Source organism: Lactuca virosa, chromosome 5 (genome assembly GCF_052849685.1).
Source record: "Lactuca virosa cultivar CGN04683 chromosome 5, Lactuca_virosa_CGN04683_v6, whole genome shotgun sequence".
NCBI lineage: Eukaryota > Viridiplantae > Streptophyta > Magnoliopsida > Asterales > Asteraceae > Lactuca > Lactuca virosa.
This window is the reverse complement of record NC_136430.1, coordinates 212,773,170-212,796,099: the sequence shown is the minus strand read 5'-3', so window position 1 is coordinate 212,796,099 and position 22,930 is coordinate 212,773,170. Positions and strand designations below refer to the sequence as shown.

Genomic DNA, 22,930 nt, shown 5'->3' with positions numbered 1-22,930 from the left:
CTTCTTATGCTTAAACTATGAGAAATAGGTTGCATGTTTCCTTAAGAATGCTAGAACTGCTTATAGGATTATATGCCTAGATTGATGTGAAACACGTTTACGAAAAAATGTTCCTATGAATGATAAATATGCTCTATTGCTTAGAAATGTTAAAGTCATGTTATATGACTAGATTTATACTACCACAAAGTTAGATGCTTGTACTTAGAACTGTTGCTTATAACAATTTAGTGAAACCTTTGATGAGATAACGTTGTAATAAGTTGTCATATTATCGTACAACAAAGATTTTTAGCGTGGAAATAGAAGATGAAAGATTTTGAAGCTTCTTACCATTACTATTTTATAGCGAAATGGAAAGGACGAAAAGCAAGTATGAAGTTCATCACGAAGAATTAGACGTATGTCCGTCTAAGGAGAATATGGAGGAATTCCTTGTTTTATAAAAGAAAAACATGTTGATTCAGGAGTACACCGACAAGTTTACAAGGATGTTGGCTTCGTTTGAATATGTGTGGCTTACCGAGGAAGGAAAAATCTATTGATATGCTAAAGGATTACCCTCGAAGTATTCATATGTTGTAATGCAGCCCCCCATGGTGCTTGTTGCAATAGTGATAACATTATCCATTGGAAGCTCTATAGAAGAAAATAGTAAACAATAAGAAAAGTTTGAAATATGTAATAAGTGTCATAAAAGACATTAGGAGAATGTATATTTGGAACATCCCGATGTTTCTGACGTGGAAAAGAAAGACATCATAGGAAAGAGTGTGAAGCAAAGTTGCCAAAATATATAAGATGTGAGATATGTCATGAAGAGGGACACACTCGAGTAATGTACCCAAAGAAATGCACAAATATTTTGAAGCATTATTATAGGGACATCATATGAAAGAGTGTGAATCAAAGTTGCCAAAAGATATAAGATGTGAGATATGTCACAAAGAGGGCCATAGTAGAGTAATGTACGTAAATAAATACACAAATATTTTGGAGCATTACGACTTGGAGAAAATGATGAAACACACGAAAAAATATAAAAAGGGGCGAGGGTATAACTTCTTAGTTGAAGCTATGTAGAAGGACCTTCTAGTTATGAAACATGGAGTGATAGTTTTTGTATGTTTAACAAGGAAGGGATTAAGTTAGTTTTCTTTAAAACTTTATCCTAGTTAAACTAATGAAAAGTTAGACGTTGATTAATATGTAACATCAACTTTGAAGCAACCAACATAATTAGTCCAAAATGTTGATATCACTACTTAACTCTACACCAAAATGTGTGTAGTTTGGAACAATATATTGCATATATCCATCAATTCATGCCAATTGCCCTCCACTACAAACATGTACTTTAAATAACTGCTTATACAAACTTAATTTTTTTTAGTACCAAAAGTTGTATTTTGTTTTATGCAACAACAATGACAAATAACACTCAAGAACATTACTCTAGCATGCCCGTACATTCCATATAATAGATCCGGAATGAAGTTTTCCAGTCTGAAATGTACGACTGTTTAATTCCAGACGAATCATCTGCCAACTACCGCCAACTCCACAATGACCTTAACTACTCCGAAATACTGTATTCCAGACTAAATGGTCATTTTTTAGAAACTTGAAAAAGATAGTTATTTTCTTTAAATAGCTAATGTATAATTATTAGCTTAATTAATTTCCCTTAAAATATACCTAAAACATTTGTTATAATTAAATAATTTTATTAAAATAATCTCTATTATCTTCATGGGATGTATTCAGAAAAAAATAAAACGGGCCAACAAATAAGCTCAATTAGGACTTGTCCAATCCGAAAAGAAGAGAAAGCCCAAAGAACACCAAGTAGGGTTTCTGCAAATGTATTAGAATCACCAATTTTCTTCCAAACCCCTTCTTCTTCGTCGCCTCATTTCCACACCGCCGGAGCAAGCGAAACATCAGAAGGTCATCCATCAATGGCGCCAAAGCAGAGAACTCCTCATACATGCCGGAACCCAGATCTCATCAGAGGCGTCGGGAAATACTCCCGCTCCCAGATGTACCACAAGAGGGGACTCTGGGCCATCAAGGCCAAAAACGGCGGCAAATTCCCTACCCACGAGAAGAAGCCAGCTGATGCCCCCCTCGCCGTCAAGCCACCGAAGTTTTACCCTGCCGACGATGTCAAGAAACCCCTTGTCAACAAGCGCAAAGCCAGGCCCACTAAGCTCAGGTTGATACACATGAAATCCTTTGTAGTTTTATGGATTGTTTTTCAATTTTTAATGCGTGTTCGTTTTGATTTGATGTATGCGTCTCATGTTATATAGGTCTAGTATCACTCCAGGAACTGTTTTGATTATATTGGCTGGAAGGTTTAAGGGGAAGAGAGTTGTCTTCTTGAAACAACTTACATCTGGATTGCTTCTCGTCACCGGTGAGGTTTCCGATACTATTAAACTTATATTGGACGAGTTATGTTTTGATTTAATGAGTTTATGGCAATATTGTTTCAAATTCGAGATGTAGATTTTGTGTTTCGTTATTCTACAACTTCTTTGAAGTTTTGTTTTTAGCAAAGTCTTTAGAGCTTTGATCGCTAAACAATCTACGGTTTTTCAGGTCCATTCAAGATTAATGGTGTTCCATTGAGAAGGGTGAACCAGTCATACGTAATTGCCACTTCAACCAAGGTCGACATTAATGGGGTAAACGTGGAGAAGTTTGATGACAAGTATTTCTCCAAGAAAGTCGAGAAGAAGAATAAGAAGGGTGAAGGAGAGTTCTTTGAAGCTGAAAAAGAGGTAAATGAAAATTTCTGGTTTTTTGCAATAAAAATTCTTATCTTTTTGATGAAAAGTATCTCAACCTTATATCATCTAAAATACCCTAAATAAGTTTATATACAAAAAATCATAAAATTAATGAGAGGCTTAGATAAACAGGACTAATTAAAAATAAGTTCTAATGTTGTAAACAAACAATGAAAGTACATTGCTATTTATTACACATGTATAGCATGATTATCATCCTAATTTTGTTTCTTCCAGTTACAGTTTTATTAAATAACAATTTATTAATAAGATAATGATTTAATAGATAATAATGTTCTAATTATGATTTGTTGTTTTGAATTTGAAATTTATATAGGAGAAGAGTCAGCTGCCACAAGAGAAAAAGGATGATCAAAAAACAGTAGACGCAGCTTTGATTAAATCAATTGAGGCTGTTCCCGAATTGAAGAGTTATTTGGGAGCAAGATTTTCTCTTAAGGCAGGAATGAAACCACATGAGCTTGTATTTTAGACGATATGATGATATGCATTTCAACACATTTATTAGCATCGAGTTTCTTTTGTTTGAGTTCACATCTTTGAATTGGTAAGATTTGTTTTTTGTTGTGATATTATTATTAAATTTGAGATTTTGCATGATGGTTTCTTGTTGTTTATTTGGGTCATGGGGTTTTGGAACTATACTTGATAACTTATTTAATATTTATAAAGTTAAAGAAAATAAAGAAAGATTGCGTTTTTATTTATTTATTTATTTAAAATAAACTAACTAGTATAATTGAGGTTTTGATAACCATGACCTTTTTCTTTTTTAAATTTAGAAAATGACTTCCAAATATAGCTTCTTTGAGTTTTAAAACTTATTTCGTAGTTAGATGTAATGACCTTTGGAATTTGTGTGTATTCCGGAATAAAAAGTGCCATCTGGATTTCTGTTCGGATTGTATTCCAGAGTGTTTAATATTATTATTAGTGTATTTCTATTCAATTGTTGTTCCGTTTTGAGAAAATTTGTCCGTCTGCATACAAATAGTTTTTGTGAAAAAAAACTGTTTGTAAAATCAAGTTTTTAGAGTGCATATTTATAGTTGTGGTCCATAGGAGCGAATCGACATATCATTACAGTATATTGTTGTAGATTACATATGTTTTGGGTAGATATAACCACCAATATCAACTTTTATGGGATGATTATGTTGGTTGTTTCAAAGTCCAAATACATACTAATCAAATATATCTGTCTGGATGAGAATTTGGCTTGGAAACCCGAACCGAACCAAACCGAATTATGCACAAATAAGCAATTCGATTTGGGTTTCGGGTATCTATATTATGCTTATTCGGTTCTCAGGTTACCCAAATAATTGCTTATTCGGTTCTAAATACCTGACCCGAATAAACATTCCTCGTCTCATTTCTCTTATCGACAGAAATCAAAATCACGATTCACACTTGTTCTTGTCGTTTCAAAATCGACAAATATTCTCAACTATTTCCAAACTCGAAGGCACTTTTGTCGATCATTCCTCTTGTTTCCGACTTTCAAAAATCGACCATTCCTATTGTCTCTAAGGATTCACGAATTCCTACTTTGTCTAGTCATAAAAAATTAGGCTCTAACTCAAGTAAGAAATTAATTCTTATTATGTTAATCTACTATGATAAATGCTATTCTTTCATTTTCTTATTATGTTATATTAGTCTTTGAATGTTTTACGTTGATGTATAAAAGTACATTGTTATTCAATTATTCGGGTTATAGAATCTTAATACGGTTTATTCCGGTTTTTTTTCGGTTGTATTAGGTCCTTAATCATCTTGTACATGTTATTTGGGGAATAACCGAACCAAACCGATTAATACCCGAACCGAACCGAACCTGTATTGGTTAATTGGTTCGATTTTCGATTCATGCAATTACCCTTATTCGGTTTTCGGGTTATTCGGGTTTGGGTCAGGTCGGTTCAGTCCGGTTCTCTGACCCGAATAACATCCCTACATCTGTCTTTTCTAACTCGTAGATAAAATATAGTTTTACAGATTATTGAAGATAGTGATGTTAAATATTTTCTTAGTTTTGTTAATAGCACGTCTCCTAACACAATACATTTGTTTGTTGTTAATTATGTTATGGAAACTACCTTTGGTCCTTCATCAAATTGTATGCAATGACGGATGTCAAGCAACAAGATCATAATCAATAACCTAAAGAAAAGAGTTACAAAAAGAAAAGGAAGACAGGCTGAAGAACTACCATTGGTCCTTTAGGTAGATAGGACCTCAACCAAGAATTCCACAGGGCAAACACTATATTCTTTGGTATTTGGATCTGAGCATGTGATTCCCCCAAAAGTTATGATCCTCACAGCTAGGACAAGATTCCATAACCAAGAGGAAAATGGAAAGATCCTAGCTGAAGATCTTCACAAAGTGAACGAACTTAGGGATCTTGTCAAGATTCGGACAACCGCATATCAGTAAAAAATTGCCAAATCTTACAACAAGAATATTAGAATTAGAAAATTCCTGGTAGGGGATCTTGTCCTTAGAAAAGTATTGGAAAATACAGCTGGATATAATGCATGGAAACTTGCTTAAAAATGGGAAGATCCTTACCTTATAGCTTTAGAGGTCGGAAAGGGAGCATACTGGCTTTCCACCCTGGATGGTCAAGTGTTACCAAGATCCGGGAAAGCTATACATCTTAGAAACTATTTTGCCTAGATCCAAGATCTTGGTCTAAGATACCTAGGTATGTTTTCCTTCCTCATTTCATTTATCAATTATACATTCTTATTCCTGATACAGACTTAAGCATCGGAGGGTGTTAGACAAGCTAACACCCACCCTTTAGGGGCTGATCACCCCTCCTATGATCTAAGGTATCCAAGATACCTTCTAAGGTTTAATGACTTACGTCTTTCTATGAGATTAGGTTTAAACACCTCTCTTGGACGCACGATTTCTAGTGATAGTCGAAGGATATGGGGATTGACTTACGCTTTAGTAACATACAACCTCCATATTAGTAACTATTTACTAGAACTTAAGTAAAATTCAATAGAATGAAACCATCATATCCTATAGCCGGGAACTTATATCCACACATTTAACATAACATATTAAACTCAAGCCAAGGGAATATCCCAAGGATGTGGCAAGTCCCAAGGGAACAACCCTCAGACGAGGTTATCCCAAGATTTGCAACATTTTTTTGTTGTCAATTGGTGAGAACATGATCATGTTAACTAAGTCAGAGATATCTGGATCTAAGATCAAAACCAAAGATTTAAAACAACGGAGGCATCCTAAGATATTAAACAAAGTAACTAAGATATTATGTTAAGACATGAATCTCAAGATAACAAACGAAATCACTTCGACTCAATATATCATCCTAAGATATCATTCTAAGATTTCATCCCAAGATACCAGATATAAGGTACACAATTCTTATAACTTCTCTAAGTCCCAACATTGTTTTTTTGTTTTTGTTTTTGTTTTTTTTATTTTTAAGCTTCCTTGAACTTATCACAAGCTCATAGTCCTGATCTTTACTCTTTCAAAATTACGCCACATTCTTTAGCGAATATTTGTTGCTCAAATCTTTCATTTTGCAACAAAAATATTTTTATATTGAACACATTTTTATTGAAATATATTTTCTTAAACATATCTTTAAAAATCAAACAATTATTTTAAACATTCAAGCATGGATTCTTATACACACTATGTTTCTAACTTAAACACGATTTATTCATTACAATATTTTGACCATGAATCACCCTCTGAAAGTATATTTCATTAGTAACCAAAATCTTCAATCTAAAATTTATATTTCGCCAATGTCTTATCATCCAACATTCTCTGATCTTTTGCTCCTAAAAACATTCTTTGAACCTATTTTTCTGAGGCAGGACCAAGAATATGATTTCAGACTTATCTAAGTTCATTACTCTTCTTCTAAACATATTTTGCTTATTTTACCAGAAAATTATCTTGAATTTTCTTCTTAAGAAATAACTTTCAAGATATTCCCCAATTCATAAATTCATTTCTCGTCTTATAAAAACCTAAAATTCTATTCTTAAATCTTAATTAAAGATTTACTTACTGTTTATTGATGATAGGACTTCATATCTATAAGACTCATTCGATTAATCCAAAATATAAAACTTCATCGATCTAAGAATTCAAAGCATTACAAAAGCTCCTCGGGCAACATACAATTTGTTTTAGTAAAAAATTAACAACCTAGTTTTGTATCCAATTTAGTAAGTGTGGTGTGATGTTGAAATTATGACACTGAGAATTAGAGTGGTAAAGAACATAAAATATGCCGAAGGTCTTGGTAATGCCCAAGATACTGGGAAGAATATAATGATGTTTTGAAAACTGTAGAACATAATTGGTTCGTTTTAAACGGTAAATAAGCGTATATTAGGTAAATAGGACACAAATAGTATTAAAATGATTATCAAGTGATTATATGTAATATGTTTGTACAGTACTCAAAAAAATATCAAGATACCACAAAATATCTTGATAACTTGATATGTAAATAGATTAACAATCAAAGAAGTGTGCAAAAGGTATTGTAATCGATTAAACAATCACAACTAAGTAAAATCAAAGAGAAAACATGATGATATACAAGAAAGCCCTTAATCCTTTCGGATATCTGTCACACCCCCAAACCGAGAACGGCGGAAACGTTCGGGGGCGGATGACGTCATGTTCAGTATCATAACAATGCACAATAGTAAAACAAGCAACAACATCATCCATTGCATTAATAGTATAATTTATACATGTGTGTTCTGAATGTATTTGTAAGACACCAAAAATATATATATCAAAATAAAAGACTAGTCTTGAAAGTGCTCCGTCTTCTCAAAACCTGACCATCTGTACCTGACTACTGGTGACCTGAGAATACAAGTTATTTTGATAGAGTAGATCAACATTTAAGCTGGTGAGTTCATAAGTATTTAAGTGTCAAATGTTTGCATTAGTTTGATGAAAATGTTTGTAAGTGTTTGATGTAAATGTTTGTATACTTCCTAGAAAATCCTATATTTTCTACTAAAATGGAAAGTAGTCTTCTACCAAGACCTAACTGTTCTGTATGTTTGTTCTCTTGTAAAAGTGAGTGTTTTTCCTAACTATGACTATCATTACCAGAAAATAGTGTACATTATCCTTTTATGTGAGAAGATCACTATATGAATGTAATGGGAAAATAAAGACGTGCAGTAGTATTGTATATAGTAACTACTGAAGTGCTAACTACCTTAAAACCAATTTGTTTAATTAAGGTAAAATGTGATGAGGTTATAACCATGCTTGATTGACTAGTATAAAACACGGCGTTCCAAAGACATCGAAATGGTATGACATTTGTCACCCGTAGACCTGTAGGTCCCACTGTAGCTACCAGCAAGGTATAGGATGGTCAATTCCATATAGATCTATACACAAACTCACGCTCTCCCTCCAGGAGACTGTGGTTACAAAACGTGACACAGCAGTATATTGCCATGCCATGAAGTAGTGGCTCACATTAGTGTTATCTTGTTCTTGTATTAGTATATATGTTCCTTCCTGTTCTAGTGTATAGTATGTTCCTTCTTGTTCTAGTATTAGTATGTTCCTTCTTGTTCTAGTATTAGTATGTTCCTTCTTGTTCTAGTATTAGTACGTTTGAATTGACTCATGTATGAACTGACTCTTGTAAGTTTCATTGTTCTAGAAATAGTAAGTAGTAAACCTCTAAACTATACCTATTATAGTTTACTAGTATGATTGTTTGACTGTTACTGATGTATAGAAAAGACTCAATTACTTACCAAGCAACTAAGTTAAGTATAATCCTTAAAATGGGTTTAATATTCACATATCTATTCAATAAGTATAACTATGATTTAACCGACATTCGGACTAGTGATCCTACCCCAAGCCCACAACCAAACAAGGAACAGGAGTCAAGGTATCTAGGAATAGTCCTAAGTCTGTTAAAGCATACTTATACGTAAACAAATAGACGGATATGATTTGATATAAAGAAGTTTATAAAAGCTTTAAAAGAGTTTTCAACAAGTTTAAGTATAAGAAATCCTTTTGAATGTTGTTTTCACATGTAAATGATTAACACAATTTCATTGTGTTATACTTGTATTCCCCCCTAAAATCATTTAAAAGTATTTAAAAGCGTAGTTGTAGGGGTATGAACTCACATGTAAGGAGTGATTCGAATGAAAGATCGATATAGGATGCTAAGTATGCCAAGTGAAGTCTCAAGCATAAACGGATCCTATTAAGCATATAATGACACATATATGTATATAATTAGTGTATATAACAACTAATCATGTAAGGGAATAACCTTAGGGACTAGGAAACACTTGAAATAAAGTGTTACAATCACATGTGATTGTTTGAAAGTAGTTCACGGCCACACAAGAAGTGTTCACGGGCATGCAAGGGTTCACGGTCAAGGATACTTGAAGTGTTTATGGCCCAAGCTTGGTCTAAGAAGAGTTTACGGCCAAGGAAGGAGGGTTCACGACCATATCAAGATCTTGTGAAGGGTTCACGACCTTGAACTCTTGAAGATCTTGCATTTTTGGTGCTTGATTCATGCTTAAAGGGTGTTTGTTTCATGGGGTTTCAAGAGCTTCTCATGGATAACAAGTATATGGAAAAGATACTTACTTATTGGAAGTCTTGAAGGTGTTTACGGCCGAAGAACAAGTGTGTGTTCTTGGTGTTCTTGGTGAAAAGATGAAGACTTGAAGATCTTGAAGGAAAAGTGATGAATTCAAGGATGTGATTCAAAGGATTCACATGATCAAGAAGATTAACTAGTAAAAGGGATGAATCACTTACGTTTTTGAAGAGAAATGATGATTTCCTTTGATGATACTTGAGAGAGTTTGAGTGTTCTTGGATGGAAGATGTGAGAAATGAAGAAAAGTGAAGAAAATCTATACATGTAGTGAGGGGTTTACGGCCACACATGGGTTCACGACCGTGAACCTAGTTTGGGCCGTAAACATCCCTTGATGGATGTTCTTGGACCAATTTGAAATTCCTAGATTCATTACTCACACTTCATAGCATTAAGTCCTAAGTGTACAAGGCTTAAAAACTCCTAGAATAACCCTTAGCAAGGCTAAAAGGTAACAAATATAAGTCTGCCTTTGGATTGCATTGATTGACTTTACAAGATAGAAATTTCGGGTTGTCACATCATCCCCCATCAAAGGGAATTTCGTCCCGAAATTAGAGTTTAAGCAAATACAGATGAACTAAGGAAAAAGATGAGGATATTTCAGTTTCATTTGATCCTCGTGCTCCCAAGTGAATTCAGGTACCCGCTTGGCATTCCAGCGAACCTTCACTATCGGGATACGTCTTTGCTTCGTTTGCTTGACCTCACGGTCCATGATCTCTAATGGTTCTTCCACAAAGTTGAGGCTCTCATTGGTCTCGATTTCATCGAGCGGGATTACAAGAGTCTCATCGGATAGACTCTTTTTCAGGTTCGAAACGTGGAAAGTAGGGTGTACGTTACTAAGTTCATGAGGTAGTTTGAATTTGTAAGCTACAGGGCCGATTCTAGCGAGAATCTCAAAAGGCTCTACGTATCTTGGATTTAGCTTCCCACGCTTTCCGAAGCGTATCAAGCCCTTCCAGGGTGAGACCTTCAATAGAACACGGTCACCAACCTGGAACTCCAAAGGTTTCCTTCTCTTGTCTGCGTAGCTTTTCTGTTGGTCTCTAGAGGCTTTCAATCGTTCACGAATCTGAACAATCTTCTCTGTCGTTTCTGGTATGATTTCTGGACCTGTGAGTGTGCTGTCAGGAACTCGTCCTTTATCTAACTGTGTATCACCCACTTCAGCCCAACACAGTGGGGATCTGAACTTCCGGCCATAGAGGGCTTCAAATGGAGCAACCTTTATGCTTGTGTTATAACTGTTATTGTAGGAGAACTCGACAAGAGTTAAATGAGTATCCCATGCCTTTCCAAAGTCTATCACACAGGCTCGCAACATATCTTCCAGAGTTTGAATAGTCCTCTCACTTTGTCCATCGGTTTGCGGATGGTAGGCTGTGCTCATGTCCAACCTAGTTCGTAGGGAACTTTGTAGTGATTTCCAGAACCTCGAAGTGAATCTACTATCTCTATCAGAGATAATGGATATAGGAACACCATGCAGTCGAACAATCTTCCTAATGTAGGTTCTTGTTAGTTTCTCCATCTTGTCAGTTTCTTTGATAGGCAGGAAGTATGGAGACTTGGTTAACCTGTCTACGATCACCCAAATGGTATCAAGACCACCCGTTGTCTTAGGCAACTTGGTTATGAAGTCCATTGTGATTCGCTCCCACTTCCACTCCGGTATCTCTGGTTGTTGTAGCAGACATGAGGGTTTCTGGTATTCGACCTTAACCTTGGCGCAAGTAAGACACTTGCTCACGAAGGTAGGAATCTATGCTTTCATGTTAGGCCACCAGTGTAACCTTTTGAGATCCAGATACATCTTATCTGAACCTGGGTGGACGGAATATCGAGTATTGTGTGCTTCGGTCATGAACAAGTCTCTGAAATCACCGAGCCTTGGTGTCCAGATCTGATCCATGAGATACAAGGCTCCGCCACCCTTGACTTCCAAGTTTTTATCCATCACTCTTAGGGATTCACCCGCCACATTTTCACGCTTCAAGGCTTCTAGGTGAGCCTCCTTAATTTGTGTGGACAGATGTGAATGGATAGTCATAGTCAATTATTTGACTCTACGACCAGAGTATTATTTCCGACTTAGGGCGTCAGCTACTACGTTGGCTTTACCGGGGTGGTAACAAATTTTGCATTCGTAGTCATTAAGTAGCTCGACCCACCGTCGTTGTCTCATGTTGAGCTCCTTCTCGTCGAATATATGTTGAAGGCTTTTATGGTCTGTAAAGATAGTGCTTTTTGTACCATAGAGGTAGTGTCTCCAGATCTTCAGAGCAAATACCACTGCTCCTAACTCGAGATCATGTGTGGTGTAGTTGACTTCGTGTGTCTTTAGCTGTCTTGAGGCATAGGAGATGAACTTTCCCCGTTGCATAAGAACACAGCCAAGCCCTTGGTTGGATGCATCACAATAAACCACGAAGTATTCTATCCCTTCTGGGAGGGACAGTATCGGTGCGCTGCATAAGGCTCGCTTCAGCGTTTGGAACGCTTTCTCTTGTTTCTCTTCCCAGTCAAAGGTCACACCTTTCTGGGTCAATGTAGTAAGCGGTTTCGCGATCCTAGAGAAGTTCTGAATAAACCTGCGATAGTAGCCAGCGAGACCTAGAAATTGACGAATTTCTGTAGGCGTCTTTAGGGCTGACTAGTTCTCAGTGGCCTTTATTTTGGAAGGGTCCACGTGAATTCCCTCCTCGCTAACCACGCGACCCAAGAATTCGACTCTTCGAATCCAAAATTCGCACTTAGAGAACTTCGCGTAGAGCTTCTCTGACCGTAGTGTTTCTAAGACCTGACGTAGATGTTTACTATGCTCCTCCTTACTTTGAGAGTAGATAAGTATGTCATCGATGAATACAATGACGAACTGATCCAAGTAGGGACGACACACCCTATTCATTAAGTCCATGAATACAGCGGGCGCATTAGTTAGTCCGAATGGCATCACTACCAACTCGTAGTGTCCATACCGAGTTTGGAAGGCTGTTTTGGGAACATCTTCCTCTAACACTCGTAACTGGTGATAGCCGGATCTCAGATCAATCTTTGAAAAGTAATTCGCCCCTTGCAGTTGGTCGAACAAGTCGTATATGCGAGGTAGAGGGTATCGGTTCTTGATAGTAAGCTTGTTTAGTTCTCTGTAGTCGATGCACATACGGAACGATCCTTCTTTCTTCTTCACGAACAAGACCGGTGCTCCCCAGGGTGAGAAGCTTGGTCTAATAAAGCTCTTGCCGAGCAGTTCGTTCAGTTGACCGGATAGCTCCTGCATCTCAGATGGTGCTAGACGATAGGGCGATTTGGCTACTGGGGTAGCCCCTGGAACTAAGTTGATTCTGAACTCGACTTGACGCGGTGGTGGTAATCCTGGTAGTTCTTCTGGAAAGATGTCGGAAATGTCGCGTACTTCTGGGATGTTCTTTATGTATTTCGTCTCTTGGATCGTACCCACTACATGAGCAAGGAATGCATGACATTCCTTTCGTAAGTACTTCTAGGCTTGTATACTCGAGATGATACGAATGCTCGTGTCGGGTTTGTCGCCATAGATAACTAGGGTTTCGTTAGACGGTAGATTAAGACAAACGACCTTCTCATAACACATGATGTCAGCACGATGAAGACTCAACCAATCCATGCCGATAATGATGTCAAAACTTTTAATTGAGACATGCATGAGGTCGATTGGATATGAATGGCTATCTAGAGATAGGGTACATCCTATGTATATACAGCTAGTGCTCTCAGTTTTTCCATTAGCCATTTCTACAGTGAACGGTTCTTTTAATGCACGTGATTTTTGTTTAAGCAAGTGTGTAAATTTCTGGATCACAAAACTCATCTCCGCTCCACTATCAAACAATATGCATGCATAAGAGTTATTGAGGAGAAACGTACCAGTGACCACTGTAGGGTCTGCTACCACTTCCTCGTGGCCTATCGCCAAAACCATTCCCACTCCGCCAGCGTACCCTGCCTTTGGGCAGTTCCTCTTGTAATGACCCACATCGACACATCCGTAGCAAGCCTGGCCCACTCCAACGCCTAGGACTTGGGTGATTGGCCTAGCCGGAGACTTGTAGAAACGGGTAGTATTCCCCTTCCTATTGCAGTTAGCGCACTGTATTTCCCGACAGGGTACGTTGTGGTGGAAGCTGCACTTGTTGCACTTTGGCAAGCTTCCTACATACTGCTTCACCGACGCAGTGGCAGTAGGTGCTATCACGGCATGAACAGCGATGACCTGCTGCTTCTTGGCAGAGTTCTGCGCCGCGTTGCCTTTCTTCTTGTCCCAAAACTTCCACTTGTTGTCAGCGGCTTTTGATGGTTCTGGGATGGCAAGGGTTGTCGTCGTTGTTGGCCGTGATCGATGAGCCGATGTGCCAATCGCTTGGCACTGTCGAAGGTAGTGGGGTTTGAAGCTAAGACATTCCCCTGAAATGGAGGCACCGCCCCCCAAATATACCTCTTGACCTTCTTTCCCTCAGTAGGGACCATTCCTGGACATAAAGCCACCAGATCACTGAACCTGGCGGTGTAGACAACTATGTCGGAGCCCTTCATGGTTAGGCTCCAGAGTTCTTGTTCAAGTTTATGAACCTCGCCCCTCGGGCAGTACTCCTCAATCATAAGCTCCTTCAGAGCTTCCCAACCCATTGCATTAGCCACTATCAAAGTAAGTGACTTGACATGGCTATTCCACCATGTCAGGGTTCTGTCCAAGAAAGTGCAAGCAGCAAATTTTACTTTGCTTCCTTCCGGACAAGAGCAGATCTCAAAGATCGACTCAGTCTTTTCGAACCATTACGAGAGAGCAATGATCCCACCGCTGCCATCGAAGGCTTTGGGTTGCAGTTGGTGAAGTCCTTATATGAACACTCTCTAGAGCGCACTGGAGCATCACCTTGAGTAGAATGTACAACTGTTCCACTCACGCTAGTACCACTAGCGCTGAATTGAGCTAAGGTTGTCGTAACAGCCGCAGCCACTGCAGCTTGGAGAGCTGCAAAATCGTATTGTGGAGGAGGTGGTGGTTGAGTTGGAGTTATCGGGGGATTGCGTCTCGTTGATCGACGTGGAGGCATCTTTCAACTAGAAGTTTACAAAGATGAAGATGATAGTAAGAATTTGATAGTAAGAATAATGAGAGTGATCCATGAACTAACTCGCCATAGTTCAACAAATAGAAGAGAGTATGATTGTATTGGAGATCTAACAATAGAAGGATGAAAGAATTTGGATAAAGATTTCCCATGAGTTTAGATGTCTGTCAATATCATTGGCATTAAAGATGTAACAAGTTCGGGAAAAATGACCTTTGAGTAGGTCTTACATCAAACCAGAAATGAGAAAATTTTGATAGAACAAAGACCTAACGGACTGAAAGTTCAAGGTCTTTACATAAGTAGGAAGTTAATACTAGAGTCTATACATAGAACTAATTATATCCAAAAGACAGAGTAGAGTAGACTCTACTCGCGAGGGGAGTTGTTCTGATTGGTACTTGATTCAGCCCTGGCTTCAGCCAGCTGCTGTTCCATTTCCCAAACACGTCTTTGCAGTGCCACCTGGTTCTGACGAAGATACCTAGTCTCAGATCAACAGGCATTCAGCTCCACCTGTAGGGCATCATTACGAGACCTTTCAAAGTCCTGGTCATCGGTCATATGACGAAGACGAACTGTGTTGACTCCGGAGTTAGCATGGATCTCCATGACTTGGTCGAAGTTCGCTCTTCCCTGATCATCATTGCGAGCAACACGTCGAAGCATAATAGGAAGGACTCTGTCTGATGAGCCTCCCTCATTCAAGTTATAGAAGCTTCGGTCTCCATTGTAGGGTCGTGGTTGTCCCCGCTCGTGCCTCCACCTGCCCATGTTCACCGCCCACAGAGGTGTCGGGCCTTGAAAAGCCGGACGAGGGTTAGGATTTTCAGCAACTTAGGGTGGATTGAAGACCTCCGGTTCTGAGTCCGAGTCTTCTTGGACTTCTTCCTCGTTATCTTCATCAGAACTCTCTTCGGGGTCTTCTTCTGCTGGGACCACCGGGTTCTCGTTTTCGGGTTCTCGTTTTCGGGTTCAGCTTCGAGCCATCCTCCGACTCCTTGATCGGGAAAGTACGGGTCGCCAGGGAGATGGAATCCTGCCATGTTATCTAAGCGAGAAAGAGATGTAAGAAACATATAATAGATGTACTACTTAAGATAATTATAGGATGATCCTTACCAGATACTTCAATACTTGCGTAGTGCATACCAGTCATATGTAACCAAGATAGAATAGACCTTCGAATAAGTGACCCTAACTCTAAGTCCACAACCAAACAAGGAACATGAAGTAAAGCAAAGATCACAGAACCTAAGTCTATGACACCCTAGTCCCATATAACCTTAGCGTATCCACTCAGCAACTATAGACCTACTAATAAAGACCTTTTAGTTCTCCAATAAGTAATTATAGTATCACAAAATACTCCTATAGTATTTTAAGTTTATGTTTGATGGGTTTTGAGCATTCTAACACTCTTATGGTGTACATGCAACCCTATAAACCTTGGATCTATGTTTTCTCTATTATACATGCAAATATTCAATATTCCAAGGTTTCATCCTAACTAGCATAATATGAAGTATATATAATACAAGAATCTAGTAGAATGACATACCTTTTGATGGAGCTTGAAGTCTTGAACCTTTAAGAGCTTAGTGCCCCAAGTGTTGCACCTCAAATGGTTCACACAACACCAAAAAACCCTTGGAATAACTTGAGAAGAAGAATACTTAAGTTCACTCTTATGAAATCAGATTTGCCCTCTTATGTACTATACACTAGTGCCCATTTCATGAACTAGAGACCTCTTTATATAGTGTGGAGGATTAGGGTTACATTCATGTAAACCCTAATACCCATGACCTTTCATTTCCATAGGATCCATGGGTTAAACACTCCATGGACTATCCATGCAAGCTTAGCCCAACCTAAATGAACTTGGCTCATCCTATATATATATAAGAGTCCATATTTAATTAGTTCCTTTTTTATCACTAAATTAATTCCAAATTAATTCTTGATCAATACTAATTAAATAATATGATTCCATATTAATATATTAGAGCTTATAATATATTAATATAAATCATAAGTATCCTTTTTCTCATTTTGTCTATCCAATTGTTCCGATGCCATGCAACCCAAATGGACCATGCCAAATCGGGTCAAGTACATACCAATTATAGTTATGGACTTAGACACTAATCCAACAGTCTCCCACTTGGATAAGTCTAAAACTATTATTGCGTATGACTCCAAAACCCGACTAGCAATCGTAGCTCTTAAATCCGCTGTCGAACTCTGACCTAGTCAATGACTTGTCCATTAGATAAGGGATCATATATTACTCCATTCTAGATATAATATGGACTGAGACATGGATTATAATCATTCTCTCTGTCCATTTGTTGTTTCCCGATTTCCGATTTATGACAACTGACTAATTGAACAAATAAAATCAGTCCAGGCTTGGCCAAGCACTTAGGGGTGTCATCACTAAATCATCGAGGGCCCCACAGATATTGCTTTTATCCCTCCAAGGGTAAAAGGAATGGATAAACTTCGACTCATATGCTTCTTCTACTACTTGTTGAATCATACACAAAGGCACGTTTTATAACATCGAGTTACCAATGCGTTTTCGTACTATCAATGTATAACCAATTCATAGTTAACAACTCATATATCTAGGTTTGAAGAATATAAGATATTATCGTCTCATGATTCACTCGTGATAAAATCCATGAAGTGATTCAAATGAGCGTGGGTTGAATCCAATACTCGAATCTCATTCCAGGAGCACTCATGAACACTGCAGCCACTTTGTCCCAGAAAAACTACAAACCCTTCATGACATTCTTGCCTCAATACCTACTTCCAAAGTATGATCGACTGTGGATAGTTTGAATAACCTAGTTATTCGGGAAGTCAAAACATGCAAAGTGAAACACAAGAATAATCGAATCCAATATGGTCTCAGAACTTATGAATATAAATAAAACACATTTTACTTATCACCATATTGATTACACATTGTTCATTGCATAATGTTTCAAATAATCAACTTAATACTTGAATTAAAACAATAGTCATGCCATGCTCCAAGCATGGACACTATGTTTGTCCAAACTATAGTTATGCCATACACCAAGTATGCACACTATGTTTGTCTATGATCCTTACTTTGTGGAATAGATCAATTGAACATAATTCCAATGATTCTCATTTCACAATCCCAAAACCTTACCGTAAATGTAAAAATTCCAAATTCCTGCCATTTACCGAAATCTGTTAGATTCTAAACTTATATGCACTGATCCTCTTGTAATAATTATGCACAAAGTCACAAAGACTTGTCAACAGACATTATAGAGTATTCCAATGGAGATTAATTCCATGGAAACAAAGTCTCATATTCAAAGTACGTTCCTTTGAACATCCTTCTTGCATTAAGTTTTTCTAATCTTACGCATATTTAATGAATATCTTTCTCCTATGGAACATTTCCACATTCCCATTTTGACTATCACTTCTGAACAAGAGTTGCCTCTTTTCAAAATATGTCAATATGGTCCTTTCAAAATTAACACTATACTTCCAATTGTCCATGAGAAACCAATCTTTGGTAAACCTCAGATTGTCCTCAACAATTGCTTAATCATTTTAGTCATATCCAATTCTAGACCTTTTCCTCTCTTAATGCCCTAGGCATTTGGAAAATTTAGAAAGGATAAATATTATAACACATGTAATCGATCCTATACCCGAAGCATATGGGACATGATTCATGATGTCTCACATAAAGACATGATCCTAGACCAGTCTTTTGCTACAATATTTTTTATTTGCCATGTTTTCATAATTCGACTATGAAGAGGGATACCGTAATCATAATCGAATTTGAGAACACAATATATATAGAATTTCCTTATGTTGAACCATTCCAACATAAAATTCATATATATATCCTTGACTAAAGATGATTAAAATTTCAATATAAGCTTTTAGAATTGAAATGAAGTATAATTTTCTCTCCCTTAATTATAGCAAAACAACTTTTTCTAATTGAAACTTTTGTTTTCTATTATTAACATTGCTAACTTGCAACACTTATCAGAATTGGTTATGCTCTCACTAGCATAATAATTACCAACATAACAATTATGCTCCCACTAGCTTTGACATGTATCCAGAAATCAGTTGGACTTCTAGAAATCAATACTTTATTGACTTTCTTACCAAAGTTCAGATTTCTGATACGAGATGCTTTGATAAAACTTTATCAAAATCATACACCTTTCCTTAGATAACTCACATGTGTATCTAAACAATTTTAGAACTATGAAAAGGGATGTCGTAATCATAATCTCAATTGTTTAGACCTTTGCCATTTCTCACAAGTCGATGTTAGTGTGCCGGTTAACCACACACGCTCCACTAACGACTCTGAGAATGCAAATATCACAATTGCTATCTACTTAAAATCTACTCAGTGAAAGCGTTTCCTCACCATCATTTTCATGAATCGGAGAGAAACCTTATGACACTTAGATTTTATGGCATATGTGTTCCTATCCATGTGAATTTGTCAAAACCATAATCACAAGACAGGGTTAGTGACAAATACAAACTCATATGGACTAAACTTGTGCAATCTTAACTTCTTGCCACCTGGCAGCACAAGGGCCTGTCATTGCTTCCAAGTAGTTATGCAAACAACTGAGAACTTGTAGAACTCAGATGTATAGTCAACTTTAACTGGAATGGGCACAGAAGTAGGAATATGTCAACACGATAGGTTACAAACCTCAAGTCGTGTGCTAGTGATAAATTGCAGGTTTTTATTCTTGATTAGTTCTTGAAACTCTTTCATGATCTTTTAGACTCCCACTGTCCTCTTGACATATAAGACTCTCTTGCCAAGAACCATTCCTTGACAAACAAATATTCAAGAGATAGTGCAGATTCTTATCAAGACAAACACTTCACACAATTGGCCTTAGTTGGTCTTTGTTTTATCCAAAACATCACAATTTACCAATTTCGAATGTACCAGAGTAGAAAACATTTTACTCTTACATTTGAAAAGTGTTATAAACCTTCTTTAAGATATGTCACTCAAGTTACAATCTTGGAGTATGACTCTAAGAATTGTTTTGGAACGAAGTATGACTCATCTTCTTGATTTAACCATTTCAACAATTCATGATTCCTCTTCTTAGCCATAGGAATGTACTAAGATGTCCTTAGAGGACCAATTGTGATATGGTTTCTTAATCATTAATATGATCACAAAACATGATACTAAAGTACTGTCCCATCTTTTCAGATTTGAGAAACTTTTATCTTTCTGCCTAATTTGATTCTTCTCATTCGTTCTGCCATACATCGAAACTTTTCCAATGTTTCAGAATTATACTTAAACTTGTAAGTATAACCATATTTAGTAAACTTTAGTAAATCATGACGAATAGTCTTATCGATCATTGTGGTGGACTTGACCAGTGCACAAGAATGTGTACTCGATCCCTTAGTCCTTCACTTGTCTCACATATACATGTGAACAAGGAATTAGTCTTAATTTTCCAAAGATAAAAATTCTCATTCATCATACAATACAACTTGCATGATTCCAAGTTTCTGTCCAATTGAAACTTGGGTGATGAGAATCTTTCCTTATTTGGTAAATTTAGACACTACCACAAATGAAAGAATCAAATTCATATTTCCATTATTGCTAGAAACGTACAAACATCAATTTTCCATAAATTCCATTGCAAGGAGATATAAAAAAAACAAAACAAAATATTATTTATTTATAAAATGCGGAAAAAACTTTTTCCTTACAATGCAACTTTAAATGAAAACTATGCTATTACATATTTCTTAGCAATCTATCATAAGTCCTAAGCAACAGCTCAAAAATCCGATCTTCGAACCATGCAATTGAAATACATCTTCGCGATCAGATTCAACATACTCTTCTTTTAAGCTTCCTTCCCTTTGCTTGATCCTGCCAAACATCAAAATGCAACCTAGTCACATCATGTACTAAGAATCAACAATTAGGAACTTAACAGAGTTATATATTGGACTTACCTTAAGCAGAGTCAAACTTTTTGATTCTTCCTTCACTCAGATCTTTCAGGTAGTTAGGGCAACTTCGCAACCAATGCACATTCTCTTGACAACAAAAACATATAGACTCTTTGGGAATGGTACACGAGACTATCACAAACTTAGCCTTTCCCTTTACCTTTTGGTCAACGGGGTTGACCAAGGCCGATCCCTTTCCATTGGGAAGAGAAAGCTTTTATGGACTTCCAATGTTTCCATTGTCAATGCCCATGGAAATTTGAGAAATAGACCTTCCACCCAAATTTGCTTGACCATTGCGCCAAATCATTGTTGATTCAGCAGTAACAAGCAAACAAGAAAGATCTAATAGGGTCATGTCGTGATCTGTCACATAGTAGTCCTTAATGAACTCACTATACGACTCAGGAAGTGACTGAAGAACCCAGTCAATAGCCAACTTCCTAGGGATAACGACACCCAACATTATCAACCTGTCAATGTGTGACTTCATCTCTAAGACATGAGTACACACAGGTCTTCCATCTTTATGTTTCATTGCAAGTAGGGCTTGAGTGATCTTGAACTTTTCAAGTCTTCGAGCTTGTGGGTCAGGGAGAATAATTGGAGGAGGTGGAGGAAGATAAGTATGATTTCCATGATCCAATCGCGGGACATCATCTTCATTAGGAAAGCTTGTTCCAAGAGATTTGGGAAGATCATAATTGTCTGAACCAGACATCTACAATGGGAGAAATTCAAGTTAGTTGATTTAAGTCCTTAATAGAACACCCAATATGAAATATTAAGGCTAGGACCCAACACAATATTTTATAACTTGGAAGAGGGATGCCGTAATCCAAGCTACAAAATATTTGAAGGTAGGCGAATGACGATTCACCAATTTCCACCATGAAAAACGAAATAAATTATTAGGTTTTAATTGGATTTGAAACTCCTAGATCTTTTGAGATTCATTGAACTTTTCAATGGCATGTTTCAATCTCGATTGTGCCCTCTCAAGTTTGTGACTGGGATGTCGAGGATCACAAACAAGGTGTGAATAACCATGCAAATATACTTGGTACTCTTAATTTTTATCACCTAATCGATGTGACGGTTAACCACATGCGCTCCGCCGATCTATGATAAACCTGAAGCCACCCTTTGCCAACCTTGTTAAATCCAAGTTAGTGTGCTGGTTAACCACACGCGCTCCACTAACGACTTAAGCAAGGTGCAATGTAATTTCATGGGTTAGCACCAAATTCACATTTTCCTAAGTAACTAAAATTGGGAATTTATAAGTGTTTAGTTACTTAGTATTTATCATTATACTTTTAATGAAGGGAGAATTATAGTCCTGTCCTACTCGTTCGGCTAACGACCCTCCACCAGTCAAGGAAGCGGTGGGTGAGAGTGGACACCCATTAAACTGCCATTTTATAGGCAGTAACCTTATAGCCCCGTTATAGACCGGCTTCGTGAATGAGGCCTACTAACGGTAAGACTGACTTTGTTCTTATACATATATATAACTATTAACTATTAATATTATAATAGTATAAGGGTTGAATTTTAACTATTAAAATTCTAAGGGTTTAACTTGGAATTAAAGTATTCATGAGGGGAAACTTTACAAATTCCAAAACTTGAGGGCACGTTTTGAACAATTCAAAAAACTTTTCAATTCCATAACTTGAGGACAAGTTATGGAAGAGTTTAAAGCATTTAAAAATGAGACTCTTCATTTTTTATAACTTATGGAAATCTTATGAGTTTTAAAAAATAATAAATGTGACTTTTCATATAACTTGAGGACAAGTTACAAAAACACATATTATGAACAACATTTAGATCAATTTGGATCGAAAACAGATTATCACATACTTTTTCTATTAATCTAAACTAACTCATAAGAACAAGATAATTCAAATCAAACAATTTTCATGAACTTAGCCTAACCATTAAACTAATACAAAACATGAATCTATTGACAATTATCTTTGAAATTGGATTAGCATGAACATTACCACATCAAAAACAGGTTTACAAGTTCAAAAACATCTTAGGATAATGTTCCTAGTCCAATTCCAGCCAAAAAACTTGAATATATGCTGTCAGGGGGTCCAACTCGTCGAGTGCATGAACCAACTCGACGAGTTGGATGAATTTGCACATGGACTCGTCGAGTCCCCTGTCCATACAACAAAAAAATCGATTTTTCCAGCTTTTTTCAGGAAATTGCATCAAGTATAATTGAAAACAAGCCTAGGCTTTGA

The 22,930-nt window shown here is 37.0% G+C and overlaps 1 protein-coding gene across 1 annotated transcript; it reads left to right on the top strand.

Moving 5' to 3' along the window:
* Window positions 1-1,833: 1,833 nt before the first annotated feature.
* Window positions 1,834-3,419, top strand: LOC145115430 (large ribosomal subunit protein eL6-like). The gene is made up of 4 exons (XM_079051719.1): window positions 1,834-2,218; window positions 2,316-2,422; window positions 2,608-2,789; window positions 3,136-3,419. Exons 1-4 carry the CDS (start codon window positions 1,962-1,964, stop codon window positions 3,289-3,291), a joined length of 702 nt encoding a protein of 233 aa, XP_078907845.1. The 5' UTR covers window positions 1,834-1,961; the 3' UTR covers window positions 3,292-3,419.
* Window positions 3,420-22,930: the final 19,511 nt, after the last annotated feature.

Coding starts and splice junctions, on each gene's coding strand:
- LOC145115430 (XM_079051719.1), top strand. CDS start 1,962: ATGGCGCCAAAGCAGAGAACTCCTCATACATGCCGGAACCCAGATCTC. Junction 2,219..2,315: donor GCCAGGCCCACTAAGCTCAG/GTTGATACACAT, acceptor CATGTTATATAG/GTCTAGTATCACTCCAGGAA. Junction 2,423..2,607: donor TGGATTGCTTCTCGTCACCG/GTGAGGTTTCCG, acceptor ACGGTTTTTCAG/GTCCATTCAAGATTAATGGT.